Genomic DNA, 20,973 nt, shown 5'->3' with positions numbered 1-20,973 from the left:
CTTTTGTTTTTGTACTAATCACTACCTTATTATTAACATAACTTGGTGAACAATGGTTGAAAACATGCTGATGAAATTTATTTCACTAGTACAGACAGTAAGCAAGATAATTCACAGATTGAACACATGGTTCAACATCTTAATTCATGCTAAAGTGCATGAGACAACCCTTGAAATCTTTATTTATTGAGAATTTGACAGTGTGGACAGCATAGCTTGCTGGTGAGCAGACACATACTCATTGAAATGCTAACTTAAAATCACTTGAGAAAGATCTGGGTATGATCAAGTTCGATTGCAAGGAAGGAAAGGTCAAAGGCAAATTGTCAGAATATCCACAAAATTCCCTAGGTTAAATTGCAACATAGGAGACCTCCTACTGGAATTTAAATTATTTAAATAACAATAAAGTGCTGTAGTTTCTCAATTCAGTAAAGTCTGAAGCAGAGAAAAGCAAGCATTAAGGTTTGCTTAGCAATTGGAAATGAGGTTTACAATGAATTAACACATCATGATTAGCAGCTGAAGAGCTAAAAGATCACCAAAAGATGTGGGTCACATTAGAAGATGCATTCAGAGTCAGACTAAACTTGCATTTCATAGATTAGCGTTCATGCCATTTAGACCGAAGGCCAGAGAATCCATGCATAGAAAAGGGTTCATAATGTGATTTTTTTTAAAAAGGAGGACTAGTGAACAGTACTCCTTCACCAATTTACAATAATGCAGAGTGAACATGCTTAGAGTTCGAATGCTGGCCAAAGGCTATTTGCACTAGGCTGATGGTGCTCGGAAATGTAGCATTGGCTTCTTAATACTGCAGACGTTAGCAGCAACAATTTAGAAAGAGGTGAATGCTGCCCGAAAGCATCCCATCGCTTGTGAAACTTCCTATATTTAAAGACAGAGATAGATAGAACAAATTCAGAATACTATCAATACTAACAACATGCCAATGGTAGTCAGGAAGATGGAATGCTTACTCAAAGATGCAATTGAACCATTGAAAACATTACAAAGCATAATCAACACCAAAGTTCAAAGGGGAAGATCATACATTACCATCCTTGATACATTCTTTGAAGAAGTAATAGAAGCAGTAGACAAGGGTAATACTCTAGATTCTAATGTATTTGGATTTTCAAAAGGCTTTCAGGAAGTTTCATGGTAAAGGTCACAGTATATGGAAATAATGTAGAAGAATAGACAGACAAGAGAATTGAACTTTATTGGGAGTATATGGAAATATATAATTCAAACATCAACAGATTGAATAGTAGAGCAAGTTTAAAAGGCCAAATGGCTGACACTACCCCTAAATTCGCATGTTCATATCTGGAAAGACTGGTAGCTCTTTTAGCTAGAAAAAAAGAAGGCTGTGGGGTGACTTGATGGATATCTTTATGATAATGAAAATGTTTGATAGGATAAATATCGAGCTCATACTTCCACCTACAGGAGTGTCCAAAAGTAGAGCTCATAAGCAGTGACTCCTAAATCCAATAGGGAATTCAAGAGATTCTTAATTACCTGAAGATTATTTATTTAGAATGTGGATTGCACATCCACAAGGAGCAGTTGTGATAACCCTTCAAATTCCCCTCCAAGCCACTTACCATCCTGGCTTGGAAGTATATCGCCATTCCTTCATTGTCCCTGGGTTAAAATCCTGGAATTCCCTCCCTAATGGCATTATGGGTCAACCCACAGCAGGTGAACTGCAGCAGTTCAAGAAGGCTGCTCACCACCACCTTCTCAAAGGCAACTACAGACAGACAATAAATGGTCAGCCAACGATGCCCACATCCCACAAATGAGTTTGAAAAATATAGCAAAGGTGCATTTAAGGTGAAAAACATGAGGGTGACAAAATATATAGAAGGATAAGTTGATAAGGGTTAATGAAGCAGAATAGAACAAGGCTCATGTGGATTACAGCAAACTTTATTTTAACTGGCACTTTATGAACCTGCACTCTTGATAAACCGGCAAAAATTATATTCCACAACTGTCGTGAAGTTTACTGTATTATTCTGTCCAATTATTATAGTTTTTAAATTTATTTAGCTCAATCTAAATATGTTTGTGTTCAGTTGGATGGCCATATGAAACATCAAAGCTGATTCAATTTTGAGTCAATTTCTCCTCAAATACTGCAATATAGCCTGAAGTCCAAGTTGTAGGTGCAAGTGAGAAAGATCTCTACTGGTAAGTTTTATTTAAAGTTGCATGATTATTTAGGCAATTTATACTGTAAATAAAGTTTAACAGTGATGTGTATACCCCTTTGCACTATGTTTCTATTACTTAACATGTGTTTTTACATTGATTATGTGGACCTCTTTATTGTCTGGAATATTTGATCAAACAGCACATAATAAAAAGCTTGCTGTATTAACACTGGATCTGTCAGGTTGAATGGCCTATTTCCATGCTGTAGACCGATGAAAATAGTAATGTTAAAAGATTTTGGGACAACAATGTAATTATGAGTGTTAGAAATTATTGGACTACTTTGCAGAATGCAGGCACTTTTAGCATAATATCAGTTGCTGAGGAGTCTACTTGACTCAGTTCCAAATTGGTTTAGATTCAACCTTGGATTAGTTTCTGATCCCTACAATTTGATAGTTTTCTGGACAATGGAAAGTGTTCTCATTTGAATTAGAGAAGTTGGATTGATTCATCTAACCACCTGGCTTTTATGACTTATTTCTTCTGCAGTTCTAATATTTCAAAATATTATTTACCAAGCATTCTTGTTAAGAAGAGTTATATATTGTTACACAGATCTCCCTGGCACCTTTTGTACGGGCACCAGTCAGAATGGCCTCCTGCCATACCCAGGTAAAAGAACTTCCCTTCTCTTCTGGACAGGCTTTAGAAAAATCTTGGGGAAGATGTTGCTAAAGCAGCTGCTCCTTTTTTGCCTGGTTTCTGACATCTCCAAGGGTGGGTGGGGGTGATTTGGAGAGATGAGTGACGGTCCCGTGTTGCAGAGACTGACGTGCTGTTTCGTTACCTGTAAGATATGGGAGACTGAACTTGCTACTCTCCTGTGCATAAAATCTAATGTTTTACCTCTGCATGCATACATAACCAGCTGAGAAGAACACAATCATGTGAGAAAATCTGACCGACACCCAGGAGAAGTCTCTCCTGCTTTTAGACTCACCTGCACACTTTGTCCCAAAAAAAATGGTTCTGTCCATTAAGAGACACGGAGTGAAGATCAATAGAAACTATTTCTGCTGGTTAGAGTATCCAGGACTCGGGTACCTAGTCTAAACGTTAAAGCCAGACATATCAGGAGTGAAATTAGGAAGCACCTCACACTCAAAGTGAGGTGGAAATTAAAATTTCTCTTTCCTAAATAACAGCTGATGCTGACATTATATAATTTTTAATTGTAAATCTGAGACTGATAAATTACTCATATCGCTAACCGTAGGGATTTTCCAGCTGCCTGATGGACGGGAATGAAGGTACAGGCTTTGCTATTCAGGAGAGCCTCGAGAGGGGTTTGCAGACTTGGTGCTTCAGGGATTCCGGATCTCCTGGCCTCCATAGGACACTAAACATAATGCTTAAAACTTACTTGTCTGGATCCAGTCAGTTGCCCTGTTTGGAATTACTTCCTTTCTTACAACAGCCCAGTTTTTGCCAATGGTATATATTTAGCTTTCTCCTGAGCCACTTTGCTGCCATATCAGAGTTTCAGTTAAATGGCTGGAAGACATGAAGAAAGGAAGATATTGGCAGATCAGTCTCCTGAGAGATTTTAGTTGCCTGCTAAGTTTCTATGAGGCAGTTAGGGTTAAAGTCACCCCTGCAGTACTTATCTGATTACCATGCTTCTTTCAACTGTAGTTTTTTTTCAGTAGTTAATTACACTTTGGATAGAAAACAATTTAAAATTTAAACTCTAGAACAAATAATAGTGGAAAACACATGTAAAATCAAAACAAAGAGAGGGTGAGGGTATGTTTGATATTAATCGTGGCTACCATTGCCTTAATACAGAACAAAAACAAAATTTTTTCACGTTGGCAGATAGCAGAACATTTAGTCTTGGAACCATACATTCCTAACTGATCACTTGCTGCGTAACAAATAACTCAACTCAGTGTTCTTGAAGACAGTGAAAGGCTGTAAAAGGTGCAAACCATCAAAACAGCCAAAAAACAACTAAAAAAAAATCTGTCACAACCTACAAGTATTGTAAGCATTCCTAAAATATCTACCAATGAGTGGGAGGATTCTCACAAACATCTCATTACATGCCCGTTGCGCTGAGTTAAATAGAAAAGAATTATAGATAATATCCTTCAATCATTGAGTAGCAGCAGTGACTCGACATCCTTCAACAGAAGAGTTTAGCAGATACATATCTTGTGCATGTTTACTTCACTAGAGCTGTTGTAACGGTGAGTGCCTGTTCCACAAGTCTAACTAGCCAGCAGGAAGTAATTTATTTGACAATCCCTGGAGCTTCAAAAATGTTTGATGCTTTCTTGTAGTGCAAGATTTTACAGACTTGTTTTTCTGCAAGAGCATATCAGCGATACCTGCGATATAGTTTGCGTAATGTTCTTCACTGGACCCATTTGACTTTGATTGTAAGATGTTTATGTGTTTAGTTTATAATGATTGTTTCATCTTTCTGCAATTCATGTAGTCATTAAAGCTGCAAAATGTTTGACTAGGGAAGGGACAGGCTGGTAAAGAAAATTCTTTTTTGTAACGTTAGGTGCAAGGTTTTTGAATGAAGACTCTTTTAAATTGCTGTTGTCTGACTGAAATTATTTCAGATGTAATTAAATCCCATATTTGGCCACATATTCGTTGCAGCTGAGAAGGCAGTGAGTAACCTGGTCCTTAGCTTCCCTAATGCTGCCTGATACTGAAGAGGGAATAATTCCCCTTTGCTTCAAAGGGAGCACCACCACCTGCATGTTCCCTCCCAAGTCACAAACCATCCTGACTTGGAAACATATTGTAGAAGCTTTACCGTGGCTGGTTCAAAACCCAGAACTCCCTCCCTAACAGTGTTGTGGGTGTACCTACATCATATGGAGTGCAACAGTTCTTGAAAGCAGCTCTCCCTCACCTTCTCAAGTACAATTAGGAATGGGCAATAAATGGTATACTAGCCAGTGACAACCACATCCCGTGAATGAATTAAATGAAACAATGGGAAATGCTCATTATCTCCTTGTGACCACATCACTGCAGCATTAAGTGAATGCTGCACAATTAGAACTGCTGCATTTTCATTGAGGTAATAAATATGAGCCCTGTTTATACATTAATTAAGAGACAATAGTACGTGGAAATATCTGACAGTGTGTCTATTGAGTTCTTTGACTATATCCTGTTTGTTGCAAGATACAATGACAATGCAACTGATTGCTATCAGTTTGGCTGTTTTTGGATTGAAATGCAATTATGTCCTTCCTAGAGTTCCATAATCATTTGACCTCTACGATGAAGTATATCCCTGTAGGTATACATCTTAGGTTCACTTCAATGATGACCTTGTTTGTACACACTGCTTTGTTGTACACCTAAAGCATTGGGCTGAATTTTAAGAGAGTTTGACTAATTGTCATTTTCATCGAGTTTCATGCAGGTTTTCTCTCCATGAGGCCTAGCAAGTCTTCTCTTACCATAAGACTGTAAGAGTCTATAATTGCAGAATTAACCTGCTCCACTATTTAATCTTGGCTGATATGTTTCTCAACCCCATTTTCCTGCCTTCTCCCTGCCTGTACTCTGGATCCCCTTACTAGTGAAGGACATATCTATCTCTGTCTTAAATACATTCAATAATTTGGCCACCACAGCTTCTGTGGCAATGAATTCTACAGATTAACCGCCTCAAACTGAAGAAATCCCTCCTCATCTCAGTTCTAAAGGGCCGTCTCTTCAATCTCAGGTTCTGCCCTGTTAGTGGAAACATCTTCTCTAACCACTCTATCCAGGCCTCTCAGTATTCTGTAAGTTTCAATGAGATTATCCCCCCTCATACTTTTAAGTTCTATCGACTACGTATCCAGAGTCCTCAACCGCTCCTCATATGCCAAGCTCTTTATCCCTGGGATCATTATTTTAAACCTTGTGTGGACCCCTTCCAAGGCCTTAAATACAGAGGCCAAAACTGCTCACAATATGCCAATTGTTGGCTCACCAGAGTCACTTATTCCAAACTCATCTCATTGACAAGGTACCATACTACATCACTCCATTTGTCTGTTGTGAGCCTGATTCTCAAACACTCTGTAGGTGGAAGTGCTTAATAAGCCATTCTTAAAAGGCCACTTTCCAACAGGTCAAGCACTGGCATTTGTTAGAAGCACAAACATTGCCTTTGGTGTATAGGTGGCTGACACATGGTGCAGGTGTAACATTGACACAGCACAGAGCATATAGCAACATATTCATCCCCTTGACTGATGACTGCTGACAACAATGTCAAGCTGTCTGGCCTTGTGTCTGCATTAAAAGGCAAGTCAAGACCGTAGCGGTGTGACCCTTTGAAGTATGGCAGAAGGGCAAAGCATCAAAAGACAAAACAAGGCAAGACAGAATGCTACGTGCATCAAAGTAGGAACGAAGTGAACGTGTGCTAAGAGAGCATGCGAGCAGCCCTGAGATGCACCCTTGTCCAATTCATGAATTGGGTGTCTGTCCTTACATGCAAAAGAGCCTTGAAGAAGTACTGCATTGACAGGTGCCAGTGTAGCATGGAGTACAGAAGCCAACTGTAAATTGGTAGGAGGCATACCCTGGCAGAGCGGTGAGGCTGGTACATGCCAGGCACCCATGTTATGGACATGAAGTGAGTATGGTCACTGCTCATGGTGAACTGGAATTGGAATTCCAAGATGGAGGTCCAGAGGGGCAAATACTGAGATGAAGTCATCAGGTACCCACTTTGACTTTCATGTTGGGAATTTTCAGTGTTTCTATCTGATGGGTCGTCGACGGGGACCCTCATATTAATGAGCTGAGATTAATGAATAATGAGGACGAAAGTGAGAGAAATATATGCTAATGATAGAGAGAACCTGGTCTTGATGTTTAACACTAGATGGAAAATGAGACTTATTTGTCTTAAAGTCAAAAAGGACCTGGTTGTGCATCTCAACTGACTTTTCCAAATTCCTTGCTATAGCCATGTTGTTCAGGGACTGAGAAGAGTCAGTCATGAGGAAGAGATTGTTTCAAAGTCTATTCCATCCTAAATCTCTCAGCAGTAAAAATTCTCAGCAGAAGCTTACAAGCTTTGAAGGCATACTGTGAACTCCAAGTGAATATTACATTTGAGTGGTAAATTTTCAATACTTTGCACCAAATTGGAAAAAAAATCCATTGATTGATATATGGTGTCATGACTTAGCTCACAGAAACCTGTGAATTTCTATGGCTTAAAGATGATCTAATTAAAGCCAGGATTTTATTAGGCATAAGAGACCCTATAGTGAGAGTACTGAGAGAAGAGAAGCATACTCAGGAGAGCGATCAACAAAGTGCTGAAGTGCAGAGGTTGTGAATCAGCTGATGGTGCACATTCATAGCTAAACAGACCAGGTCTTGCAATATGCCGAGAAATTCTCCAGGAAAAAGTCACAACCAAAGAGCAGGATGCAAGTGCTGTGGAGGACATTGTGCACAGGGGAAGAAGGCGTGAACAGTGTGGGGAAAGAAGTATTCTTCCTGTAAGAAACTGAATAATTTTGCACACATTGTCAGGCTAAAAAGAAACACAACAAGCAGGCGACAGATGGCCACCAGAGAGAGAGAGAGAGAGAGGTCATTTGTAGATTCGGATGCATCACTCTACACCATTCAACTGGTTGGTTCAGTCAAGTTGAGAAGTGAGATATGGTTTTTGACTGTTGGAATGAGGACCGCAGAAGACAACATCAGGTCAAATCAAGTGTCAAAAGACACTGATGGATCACGTAGCATCAAGAACTTTATAGGCTTTTGTGAAATGGTGCAGCATGGTAATCCAAACACGTTGCCCTTGCAAGTAAGGTTAAGGCTAAGAGGACAGATACTCTGTGAGCTCATTGCAATAACATAAAACAAGAATCTGGAGTTCTAGATCATAGTTGGCAAGAAAATGCTAATTATATCAGTTGGAGAAAGACTAAAGTTTGGCTTAGTAACCATCAATGTGCCAAAAGAGATATATGTTGCAGCACATTAAGCCATTGAACTTGAAACACATTCTAGAGGAGTATAATAATTTAGGGTCAGGATATCTTCCAGGAGAATATCATCTTGCCCGATGAACCTGAGGTGGAACAAAAGTGCAATGAAATTCTTGAAAATGGAGTTGCAGGTAGATAGGATAGAGGAGAAGGCATTTGGTGTGCTTGCCTTCATTGGTCAGTGCATTGAGTATAGGCATTGGGAGGCCATCTTGTGGCTGTACAGGACATTGGTTAAGCCACTTTAGGAATACTGCATGCAATTCTGGTCTTCTTGCTATGGGAAGGATGTTGTGAAATTTGAAAGATTCAGAAAAGATTCACAAGGATGTTGCCAGGGTCGGAGGCTCTGAGCAGTAGGAAGGCTGACTAGGCTGGGGCTATTTTCCCTGGAATGTTGGAGACTGAAGGGTGACCCTGTAGAGGTTTATAAAATCATGAGGGGCATGGATAGGGTAAATAGACAAGCTTTTTTCCCCAGGGTGGGGAAGTCCAAAACTAGAGGGCATAGGTTTAAGGTGAGAGGGGAAAGATTTAAAAAGGGACCTCAAGGGCAACATTTTCACACAGAGGGAGTTGTGTGTATGGAATGAGCTGCCAGGGGCTGTGGTGGAGACTGATATAATTACAACATTTATAAGACATCTGGATGGAAATATGAATAGGATGGGTTTAGAGGGATATGGGCCAAATGCTGGAAAAAAAAGGGTAGCACGGTGGCTCAGTGGTTAGCACTGCTGCCTCACAGCACCAGGGACCCAGGTTCAATTCCACCCTTGGGTGACTGTCTGTGTGGAATTTGCACATTCTCCCTGTGTCTGCGTGGGTTTCCTCCCACAGTCCAAAGTTGTGCAGGGTAGGTGGATTGGCCATGCCAAATTGCCTGTAGTGTTCAGGGATGTGTAGATTAGGTGGGTTATGCAGGATGGTTCTGGGTGGGATGCTCTGAGGGTCAGCGTAGACTTGTTGTGCCAAAGGGCCTGTTCCCACACTGTAGAGATTCCATGACGATGAAATGGGACTAGATTTATTTAGGATATCTGGTTGGCATGGTCAAGTTGAACAAAGGGTCTGTTTCTGTGCTGTACATCTCTATGACTCTAAGATACACAGAGGATACTGAAAAAGTTCAGCAGGTCAGGAAGTACTGGTGGGGAGTGAACTTTTTGAGTCCAGCATGATTCTTCTCCAGTTCTGGAGAAGAGTCTTCTGGACAGGAAACATTTCAGCCTTCCAGATTCGCATTTTGCTGTCTGCTTTCATTTAATTACAATGAAAGATGCTTGAAATTAGGTACTTTGGCCATGTACTGACAGCAAAATTTCTTCACCCACATCCTGAAAAGGTGAGAGCTGTAGCAGTGTTGCAGCAAACAATGATTTAAATCAATGCAATGATTTTTTTTTTGGATTCATTGACTATTTGACAAAATTCTTGCTCAATTTGTCAGCAAAGTGTTAAACATTTTGCAAATTCAGGGCCAAGGACATTCAGTGACATTGGGACATAGAACGAGAAGCAGAATTTACCAAAATCAATAAACTAGTGGCAGCAATGACAGCGCTAAAATGCTACAACATAAATGATGATGACAGACTGAAGGGTGATGCCAGTAGGATAGAACTTGGAGCAAACTTAATGCACCAAAGACAACTGGAACATAAAGACATTCAGGATGTTAACATAAACTGAAAGACATGATGTCCCGGTTGAGAAAAGGTGCCTGGCCATTGTTTTGATAAGGGTTTTCAACTTTAACTGGAGATGCACAGGTTTCCCAGATGTCTGTTGCTCACAAGTGAAAGCAAGGCAAATACATGGCGAAAATAGAGGCGGCTGCACAAATTTGATAAATATAGGGTATTTGCGCATGATTTCTTGGTTAAGTAAAAGGTTTTGACTCACAGTTCTTGTTTTCATTTCTGCTACTTTGGCAGCGTGCACATCTGAACTCTGATTTCCTTTTGTCATACATCTGTTCAGCAGCTTATTCTGCTTTAGTCTGGACCATGATTAGCAGCAACAGGGCAAAGAATCAACAGCAGCTTAGCAAACAGCAGGAGGACCACCAGCTACAGCTCAGATCCTCATAGACAGAGAAACAACAACCAATTACGCAGGAGGAAGTCATTTTGTCCAATGTATCTGTACCATGAAAAAAATAACAAATCAGCCGAATCTCATTTTCCAGCTCTCGGTCTAATAACTGCATGAGTTATGACACTTCAAGTGCCTATCTAAGTACTTTATAAATATGAAGAGGGTTTCTGCCTCTACCACCTTTCACGTAATGAGTTCCAGATCTCTACCATTCTCTGTTAAACAAAAATTCTCCTCAGCTTCACTCTAATCTTTCTTCCAATTACTTGAAATCTGTGCTCATCAGGTCTCAATCTGTCTGCTGAGGGAAAGTGTACTTTCTTAGTCACTCAATTTGTATCCTCCATGGTTTTGTACAGATCAGTTAAGTCTCCTCTCATCACTTTCCGTCCACAGAAAAAAAATTGCAGCCTGTCCAATCTTTCTTCAGAGCTAAAACAGGAAAGAGCGATTGAACTCAGTAGAATACAGTAAAGAGTTGCAGATGCTGGAGATCAGAAACAGCAAAATTCTGAAGAAGGGTCACAGGACTTGAAATGTTAACTCTACTTACTCTTACGTAGCTGCTGCCTGACCTGCTGAGTTTTTCCAGCAATTTCTGTTTTTGTTTGCTTGAGTTCAGTAGTGCATCTTCTGTGGAGGTGGTACCCACAACAGAAGATCACCTTTTTAAAACATAACTGAACATCAATACATCAAGACCCTTAGAGTATTACATTAGTAAACAGCATACAGTTGGAGCAGAGCTTTTCCCTACTAAATTATTTTGCAATTTTCCATTACCAGATAATTAAACGATTGTCTCCATGTTCACTCATCACGTAGGGATAGCGAATGGCCACTGGACGTGGCAGGGCTAATCACAGTGGACTAAGGGAAGGATGGTAGCATTGACAAAGGTGTGTATTACTTAGGTATGAGAAGGACTGGATGGCAACTCATGATGGAAGGTTGACTCCATCCTGAATCTCAGCGCATTCGATTTGAGTTGTGTTCAGGGAAACATTTCTAACATGAGGTCATTTCCTGGTACATGTGTTTCGAAGTATGGTTTGATTCCTTAAAGTATCCTACACCTCTCATGGCATTCTGATGTCTACTTCTGTTCATGGGTAATATTTAGAAAACGGCTTTGATGTGGCAGAGTAAGGGCTGACTAACTGGCTACCTACCATTTCTAGGTTGCAGCTGGAAATCCATCTTCAGTAAGGATGCATTGAAGCAGGAACATTTCAGAGAGCTGACCTGACATGTTTCTTGCAGAATTCCTTGACAACCCCATTTTGCTGAACTTCTTTAGCCTTGCGAGAATGGTCAAAATACTTTGTTAATTTTCCTGGTGCTCTTAAGTGAGATTTTCTCAAGGGGTATGATTGTTTTTGATTTTTGAGGGCTATGTTTTGGTATTGCAGGACTTTTTTTCTAAATTCCCATCAGCTCTAGTATGAGATGACACAGTCATGTCGTGACATCTCCTTCAGTATTTCTGTTGACATTTGGGGTATTTGAACTAACATACATAGGACAAAATTATAACGATTCATCAATATCCTCAATAATTATCACCTCCTTCATTTAAATTTGAATAACAACACACAAGGAACACATTCAGAGCACAGTTAAAATTAGAATTAGCAGACATGAGTAAGCAACAACAGTACTGTTTCAAATTAACTAACACGTAATTCTACACAAAACAAAGCAACAAACTAATCTCACTTTCTGCAGATTGGAAATGTCACAGCTAATCTGTCTTTATTACATATGCACAAAACTGGAAGATATGTTATTGCTTCTCAAATCTCTATTTCAGATTTAAATTTATCAATTGATTTAGCATTGGTACTGATCTACATTCAATTGCTATTTGCAGAATGGAGTCTCAAACTTGCACCACCCTTTATGTATAGAATATTTCCTAATTTCTTTCCTGAAGTATATGGTTCTAATCATTAAATATTGTTCCCTAGTCCTAGATCCCCAAAGGAAATAGATGATATATTTTATTACATTTCATTTATTATAATTGTTTCATTAAGAGTGGTAGATTGTTTTTCTTGCTCCACTCCTCCACTAGCTTAAACAGAACTTTAACTTATAAAGGAGATGACACTGCTAACTATGCATATTAAATGGTATTAGAAATAAGTCAGTCAGGTTTTTTTAACTTAACAAATAAAGAAGCAGTTTTATAGCAAAAGCCTCTCAAAAGAACTTTGCCAAATATATTTACATTCAGTAAAAAGGAGTTATTCATGAACCAATTGTCCAAGTGCTGGTCTGCAGTTGAAGTCATTTTCCACGTAAGCCATAGGTACCAGAGTTTCATCCTGAGTCAGTTGTGGCTGGCATTTATTTTTCTGGAGACAATGGTGTAGATTAAGATTTCTTTGTTAAGAATTTGCAGCAATAATATTTTTAGTTTACAAACTTTGTGAGTAGAGAAAGAGAAAAGTAAAGGCTGTTGTCTCTTGTCACAGATTCTGTCTGACTCCCTCTGTTCAAAATCAATATATTTTACACCCACAGATTGGTACATCTTACCTTTCTCTAAAATCTTGCACACTTCGTGTCTCTATCTGACAACTTGGGTACTTTGTAAGTGCATCAATTTCACTGCTGTGGACAATATTCTCTGCGTTGAAATGTTATTTTCAAAAAGGTTGAAATATAAAATTTATGCTCAGAAAATGATATTGTATTGTAATATTTTAAATAAAGCATCATCTTAATACAACTTTGATTCCTCTTCCAAAGTACTTAATTACCTGTAAAGAACCTTGGGACCCCTTAAGGTCGTAAACAAGAATAATAAACATACAAAGTACTTTTTAATGTTTGGGAACTTAATCAATGCATGTCTGCCTTTAAAGGTGCCACTACATCTCAAGTAATTCATAATATGTAAAACAACAGATATAAATTATGAAATAGAATGGTTCAGATTAAAATATCCAATTGACTGTACAATACAATAACATCTACTACATTATATTTTCCCATACAGCAATACCTGAACTTACACAACTTTAATCTAGAAACTCAACATTCATTTGCAAGAAATTAATTGCCTCAGTGGCTTCACATTCTCCCAACTCGCAGATAACTGATCAATCCTTTGATGACAGGTTTATAATTGTTGTGTCTTTCTTACAGCCTCTCCTCATTGTGGCTTCTTCCCTTTGAAGTCTTTTCCCTTTCGCAGCCTCTGCCATGGTAACTGTTACCCACTTCATGGCCACTCTTACATTTGTTGCCTTCCTTCTTCACAGCCTTTTCTTCCTTACAGCCTCTCTCTTTTGCAATGACTCCCTTGCTACCTTTCCCATTGCACACTCTCTCTCAGCAACTGCTGCAGTGTTCAGTCTGAGACATGGCTGCTCCTGCAATCACAGAATGCTTCATTTCCATGTTTGCTGCAGATAGGCTGTTATGATGCCAGTTGATGTTATTACTGGACAAGCCAGATCCCAGACTGATGCTTGGCTTGAGAGAGTTAGTTTGGTTTTAACGCAGTGGTCTCTCACTATACATGCGCATGCAATGTTGTAAATTTGAGTTTTAACAATAAAACAGAAATTTACAGTGCAAAAGAAATGAAGATAAAATAGAATAAACCAAACTATTTACATATGTACATTGAAGATTTCAAAAACACATGGTAAAACAATAATAAAACAAAGAACTTCAGATATGGAGAGAAAGTAGAGATCTGAAGAGGGGTGACTGAACTCGAAACATTAACTCTGCTTTCTCTCCACAGAGGCTGCCAGACCTACTGAGTTTCTCCAGCAATTTCTGCTGATGTGGTAAAACTGTAACTCCATTAATCCCAAGGTGCCTGTTCATAGTGTTCAGATAAAAATCCTTTTCCAATCCCACATAGGATTTTATTTAGTTGTGGCTTCAACTCCTGCTCATAAGAATCTGTTAGCCTCTTTTTTGTTTTGTAAAAAATAACTGAGCATAAAGTTTCTCAGCTTCAATGAACCTTTAATGGTTTTAACCAAACGCTATTGGTCTGAAACTTTTACTAAACTCCTTGCAGTGAGGGAATCTATTTGTAACAATTCTAACCTTTTCTTCTTCTGCTGCTATCTTCTCCCTTTCTCAGGAGCAACTGCTTTACGTATCTAGCTTCAGCTAGGAAACTGCAGAACTGCCTACACTGAAAAGAAACCTTTTTACCTCCAAGTTATGGGTGATTCCTGAATGAAAAGAAGAAAATCAATCCCTGACTTTCCAAGTTGGAGCCTGTTGCACAATTGTTTGCCTTGCTTCCTTGGAATAGAAATTCTTCCAATGTAAACAAACATCCATTACTCTCCAGGAAGCCTTGCGTTTTAAAAGAAATCACCATGAACTTTTGAGCTATGTTCCCTGTGGAAGGCATTTTGTTTTGTTCCACTGCAGCTCATCATCAAGTAACTGTCCCATCACAAGCCTCAGGAACATAAGGACAGGAGTAAACCATTCAGCTCCCTAAGCCTTTCATCATTGTGCCCAACTACCTTAATACACTTGGCTAATGAATATCTATCAGCCTTGGTTTTCAAATGTTCAAGTGACCCCAGCCTCAACACCCTAGGAGGGAGAAAATTCTAAGTTTCCATAACTGTTTGTACAAAGAAGTGTTTTCCACCAACAGGCTGCATTTTCACCATCACGTTGAACAGTTTGAGTCGAGAAAGAGCTGAGCCTGCTGCCCCCTGGATACAGATCGAAGGTGGAGCCAGGGGATGCCAAGAACTGTTTCAAGGCTCACTTTGGTTTTCTTGGATGGATATTGTACCACTTGTTCAGTGAAATGTTGGGCACTCTATCCCTCAAATCGTCTCACGCTCTCATCCACTTACCATGGCCCAGCCACACTAACCTATGATGCTCTTTTCACCCACACACCCAAATGGCCCCTCATACCTTGCAGGCTGACTCATAGCATTTCCACGCCCACTTACCCAGTGAATACTCTGTATAAAATCTATGAATTCTATAGTAACAATGATGTGCCCAGAAATGCCTGAAATTCACCTTTCATAATTTTCTGTAAATGACATTTTTTTATTCATTTCATGGAATGCGGCCATACTTTCCCTCAAGAAGGTGGTGCTGTATTGATAGATCCACAATGATTTAGAGAATGGGATCAAGGATTTTAAACAGCAACATTGAAGGAATGATGATATATTTCTAAGACAGGATAGTGAGTGCTTGGAGGTGAACTAGCAGGTAATGGTCTTCCCATGTATCTTCTGTACTTATAATGTTCTGAGGAAGGATCACTGGACCCAAAACGTTAACTCTGATTTTTTCTTCACAGATGTTGAGCTGCTGAGCTTTTTCAGCAACTTCTGTTTTTGTTCTTGATTTACAGCATCCGCAGTTCTTTCAGTTTTTATCTTCTGTACTTATTCTTCGAGATGGTCTTTGGTTTGGAAATTGCTGTGTAATAAGCCTTGGTGAATTTCTGTAATGCATTCTATAATCAAGGTCTAGTAGCTATCTGGACCTCCAGGAGGCATTTGATAAAGTGCTGCGCAAAGGCAAAATATGAGGTAAGATCACACAGGGTTTGGGATAATATATTAGCTTGGATTGAGGATTGGCTAAGCAACAGAAAGCAGAGAATCAGGATATATGAGTCTTTCTTGGTTGGCAAGATATAACGAATTGGGTACCACAGCATTTGGTCCTCAATCCCCAAGTATTTACAATCCGTAATAATGACTTGAATGTGGGGATTGAAGGTACCATGTCCAAATTTGCAGATGGCACTAAAAAAGGTGGGAAAGTATTTTGCAATGAAGAAATAAGGAATTTACAAAAGAATGTTGGATTGATGAGGTAAATGGGACAAAATTTGGCAGGTGGATAAGTTTGAGGTTATCCACTTTGGTTGGAAAAATTAAAAGGCAACTTATTATCTAAATGGAGTGAAACTTCAGAGTGTTTCAATGCAGAGGTATCTGGGTATGCTCACTGGTTGACAGATACAGGAGGGCAAATGGAATTTTGGTGTTTATCACTAAAGGAGAGGAGCATAAAATCAAGGAACTGTGGTTGCAACTGTAAAAAGCATTAGTGAGGCTGTATCTGGATTTTTGCACACAGTTTTGGCCTCTTTACTTGAGGAAGGATGTAATTGCATTGGAGGTAGTTCAGTGAAGGTTCATTAGATTAATTCCAGACCTTAAAGTTACATCTTATGAAGAGAGATTGCAAAGCTTAGATCTATATTTAGAAGGTTGAGAGGAATATATCTAAGGTATATAAGATGCTAAAGGGGATTGACAAAGCAGATGTAGACTGGATATTTCTTCTTAAAATGAGGGATCATTCTGTTAGGTTAAGGGGTGGCATATTTAAAATAGAGGAAGAATTACTTCTCAAAAAGGGATGTGAATCTATGGAATTCACTCCCCCACAGGGCAGTAGATTCTGAACATAGAGTACATTTAAGAAGGAGATAGACAGACTTTTAAGTAGTAATGGGTTAAATGGTAATGGGGAGCAGGCAGGAAAGTGGAATTGAGGCTGAGACAAAACTGGCCATGATCATATTAAATAGAAGAGCAGGCCTGAGGAACCGAATTGCCCAATCCTGCTCCTAGTTCAAATGTTTTCATCTTCTTATAGATGGTATGCATTGCTGCTACTCAGCACCGGTGGTGGAAGGGGTTAGCATTTGTAGATATGATGCCAGTCCAGCAGGTTGCTTTGTCCTGCATAGTGTCAAGCTTCTTGAATATTGTTGGAGATACGCCCATCCAGGAAAATGAGGAATATTCCATTACACTCCTGAGTAGTGCATCTACTACTATGCACTAGTAGATGGTGGACAGGATTTAGGGAATCAGAAGGTGAGTTACTTCTGCAGAATTCCTAGCCTCTTGCATATTCTTGTATTCACAGTATTTATATGGCTAGTTCTGTTCAATTTTTTGTAAATAGTAACACTCAGGAAGTCGATTGTAGAGGATTCCGTGAAGACAATGATATTGAATGTTAAGGGTGATGGCTAGATTCTTGCTAGTTGGAGACGGTCAGTGCCTGGAACTTTTGTGGTATGAGCATTACTTGCCATTTCTCAGCCCAAACCTGGATATTCTCCAAGTCTTTCTGCATTTTGGCATGGACTGCTTCAGTGTCTGAGGAGTCTTGAAAAGTGCAGAACATTGTGCAATCAGTGAACATTCCTTCGTCTGACCTTATGATGGAGAGGCGGTCATTGATGAAACAACTGAACATCGATAAGCTTAGGACAGTACCCTGAGGAACTGGGCTCTTGTGGCACAGTGATAGCATCCTTGCCTCTGGGCTAGAAGGTTCAAGTGAGATTAAATCTACTGTTCCAGAGATGAATGCTAATATTGAGGGTGGCTCAGTGGTTAGCACTGCTGCCTCACAGTGCCAGGGACCTGGGTTCAATTCCACCCTTGAACGACTGTCTGTGTGGAGTTTGCACATTCTTCCCGTGTCTGCATGGGTTTCCTCCCACAGTCCAAAGATGTGCAGGCTAAGTGGATTGGCCATGCTAAATTTCCCATAGTGTTCAGGGATGTATAGCTTAGGTGGGTTATAGAGGGATGGGTTTGGGTGGGTGCTCCGAGGGTCAGTGTGGACTTGTTGAGCTGAGGGGCCTGTTTCCACACTGTAGGGATTCTATGATTCTATTCTATGTCTGAATGGGTTAATTGAAATTCTACTCTGAGGAACTCCTGCAGGGATGTCCTGGAGCTGAGATGACTGACCTTCAACAACCATGGCCACCTTCCTTGGGGTAAAATATGACTCCAATCAGTGTACTATTTTCTCCCAGATTCCCATAGACTCCAGTTTTGCTAGGGATCCTTGATTCCACACTTGGTCAAATGTGACCTTGATGTCAAGGACTTTCACTCTTATCTCACCTCTGGAGTTCAGCTCTTTCAGTCATGTTTGGTGCAAAGTTATCATAAAGTCAAGAATTGAGCGGCCCTGGCAGGAGATATTGTGTACAGGGCATATCCGGTCAATTTTTCACATGTTGGATGGGTGCCAGTGTTGCAGCTGTACTGGAACAGTTTGGCTATAGGTGCAACAAGTTCTAGAGCACAAGTCTTCAGTACTGTTGCTGGAATGTTGTCAGGTCCCTTGGCCATTGCAGTGTCCAGTGCCTCCTGACATCCCTTGGTATCATGCGGTGTTAATTGACATGGCTGAAGACTGGCATTTGTGAAGCTGGGGACTTCCGGAGGAGACTGAGATGGATTATCCATTCTTCACTACTGCTTTAAGATTTTTTCAAAATTCTTCAGCTTTTTCTTTTGCATTGATGTGCTTGGCTCCCTCATGACTGAGGATGAGGATATTTCTGGAGCCATTTCCACCAATGAGTCTTAGTTGTCCACCACCATTCACAACTGGATCTAACAGGACTGCAGAGCTTAGATCCAATCTGTTGGTTGTGGAATGTCTTAGCTCTGTCTGTCTTTTGCTGTTTATGTACTTTGGCATGAAAATAGTCCTGTTTTGTAGATGCACCAGGTTGACACCTCATTTTTAGGTATGCCTGGTTCTTCCCTTGGCATGCCCTCCCACACTTTTCACTGAATCTTTAACTGAAATAACCCTTTAAAAATATAAAGCAACTAGGTTTTTAAAATAGCATCAATGGAAAAAAATAGGCGGCAGGTTTAGATAGAGGATCCGGATCGGTGCAGGCTTGGAGGGCCGAAGGACCTGTTCCTGTGCTGTAACTTTCTTTGTTCTTTGTTCATTGAAACTACAATACGTGACATTTCTTTATCTTGTGTAAATAAATATTAAGCCAGTGACGAAATAGATAACACAAAAAAAAGTTTGACCTGTTAATCAAGTGATGTTTTCAGTTCTGAGCACCTGTTTCAACAAAATAAAAACTTTTCGAGAAGTCTAAGCTCAGAGCCAAGCCTCATTGTGCATATTTACTTTCCCAAGCTGAGATCAATTTGTGGTAGGCTTGTGGTTAGGGATCCAATAGAAGATGGAAAGAGGTGTAGGAGATTTAGTCTCAGACTTTGAAAGCTGAAGGCTTGTCTGGCAAACATCAGCATTGCCAAATTTGGAAGCATTTTAAGTTGACTGAATTAGGTTCTACACTGAAAAAAAAAGGCACCTTGCAAGATTTGGGGAGGGGTACAGTGAAGTGATTGAGACACAACAACTTTGCTCTGTATATGTTTATATTTTGCACAAATGCCCTCCAAATCCTGTCTCGCTATCCCTCTGTACTTTCTTCCCTTGTCAACGTGTATAGCCTACCCGTAACTTCATTAATACTATCTGCTGCAGTCACTCAGTGTGAACAGTGATTTCCACATCACCCCTTCTTCAGAATTCGTTTTTGAGCTGTTAGTGGCGATTGTATTTTGTTTGTGTGGTTCTGTCACAATCATTTATGACAAGATTATCAAAGTGATTTGCTTCTTGACAAAAATGGCAATGTTTTGTTGACGATGTTCCTGTCTGTTCCAGGTCCTGCAGCAAAGTGCATGGTAACACCAATGAAAATGCACCAGTCGGTGTTACTGCTGGCCGTGCTTGGCCTAGTCCTCTCATACTCTGTGACTGAAACAAAGGAGGGTAAGGAGTCACTGAAATGAAAATCATTCTTGAGTCACTACCTGGTGTTCATTGGTGATGACATAAATGAAATCTGTGGGGAACGATTTGGGAGTTTATTACCAACTGTTAATGATTAAAAGATTCACTCAAATTAAGCAGAAGCAAGAATGTAAATCATGGCTGTCAGTCCACCAATGCTTATACATTGGTGATTAAAGTTCTTCAGTCAAAGGTTGTTCTTTTTGAAACTAAAGACGGAACCGAGTTGTGTTGTACACAGATAGTGTATCTATTGGTTGATTCACTTTCCTCAATCACAAGGATCTGTATTTTCAGTCTCACTCCACGTTTGGGCTCAAAATTCAGGACTGGTGCTCCAGTGTAGTGCTGAGGGAGGTCTGGACATGCTACCTTTCAAATATTAAACTGTCTGGTGAGCTGTGGCAAAACTGAATTGTCCAATTCACAGTCTCTGCTCTAACTCTGTGTTCATCTTTCTCCTCTGTTTAACTGTACTATACACAGATCCAGCTCCTTGTGACCGTGCCTTCTCTATTCTCCCCTCTGTTACAGCTCTTCTTTATGCTTTACAGTAGCAGATTCTGGTCACATGGCTATTTAGTATCTTAACTTCCTTCCTGTTGGGGCTCCCTCCAGTTCAAAGGGTACCTGGTCACATACACAAGTATTTATTATTAATTGAGAAATTTAGAGTGACGTTGACGTGTTACGGCAAGGAAAAAAGACATTTGGCCCATCATACCTGCTGCGGCATGTTAAATGAGCATCATTACCTAATGCCAATCTCTGGCATTTCCCCCATGCCATTGTACCTTATATTTTTCCGAACAACCATCCAACGCAGTCTTGAATACCTCAGTTGAACCTGCCTCCACTATATTTCCAGGTAACGCATTCCATACCCTGACCACTCACTGATTGAAAAAAGTTTTCCTCACCCTATCCTTGCTTCTTTTTCAGATCACTTTAAATCCATTACCTTTTTGTTCTTGCTCTTTTCACAAGCAGGAGCAGTTTTAGCCTGTCCACTCTATTCAGCCTGCTC

At 39.9% G+C, this 20,973-nt stretch overlaps 2 protein-coding genes across 3 annotated transcripts in view; both read left to right on the top strand.

Moving 5' to 3' along the window:
* LOC109937504 (collagen alpha-3(VI) chain-like) overlaps positions 1 to 20,973 on the top strand; it is a 747,545-nt gene that overhangs the window by 265,816 nt on the left and 460,756 nt on the right. The window lies entirely within an intron of this gene.
* The window catches only part of LOC109923168 (collagen alpha-3(VI) chain-like), a 51,048-nt gene continuing 34,400 nt past the window's right edge, over positions 4,326 to 20,973 (top strand). For both annotated transcript variants that reach the window (XM_048599148.1, XM_048599149.1), the window contains exons 1-2: positions 4,326 to 4,427; positions 19,818 to 19,925. In XM_048599148.1, coding sequence (XP_048455105.1) covers positions 19,835 to 19,925 — 91 coding nt within the window. In that variant the 5' untranslated portion in view covers positions 4,326 to 4,427; positions 19,818 to 19,834. The remainder of the gene's footprint in view (positions 4,428 to 19,817; positions 19,926 to 20,973) is intronic.

Source organism: Rhincodon typus, chromosome 7 (genome assembly GCF_021869965.1).
Source record: "Rhincodon typus isolate 14 chromosome 7, sRhiTyp1.1, whole genome shotgun sequence".
Classification (NCBI taxonomy): Eukaryota; Metazoa; Chordata; class Chondrichthyes; order Orectolobiformes; family Rhincodontidae; genus Rhincodon; species Rhincodon typus.
This window is presented reverse-complemented; position numbering and strand designations above follow the sequence as displayed.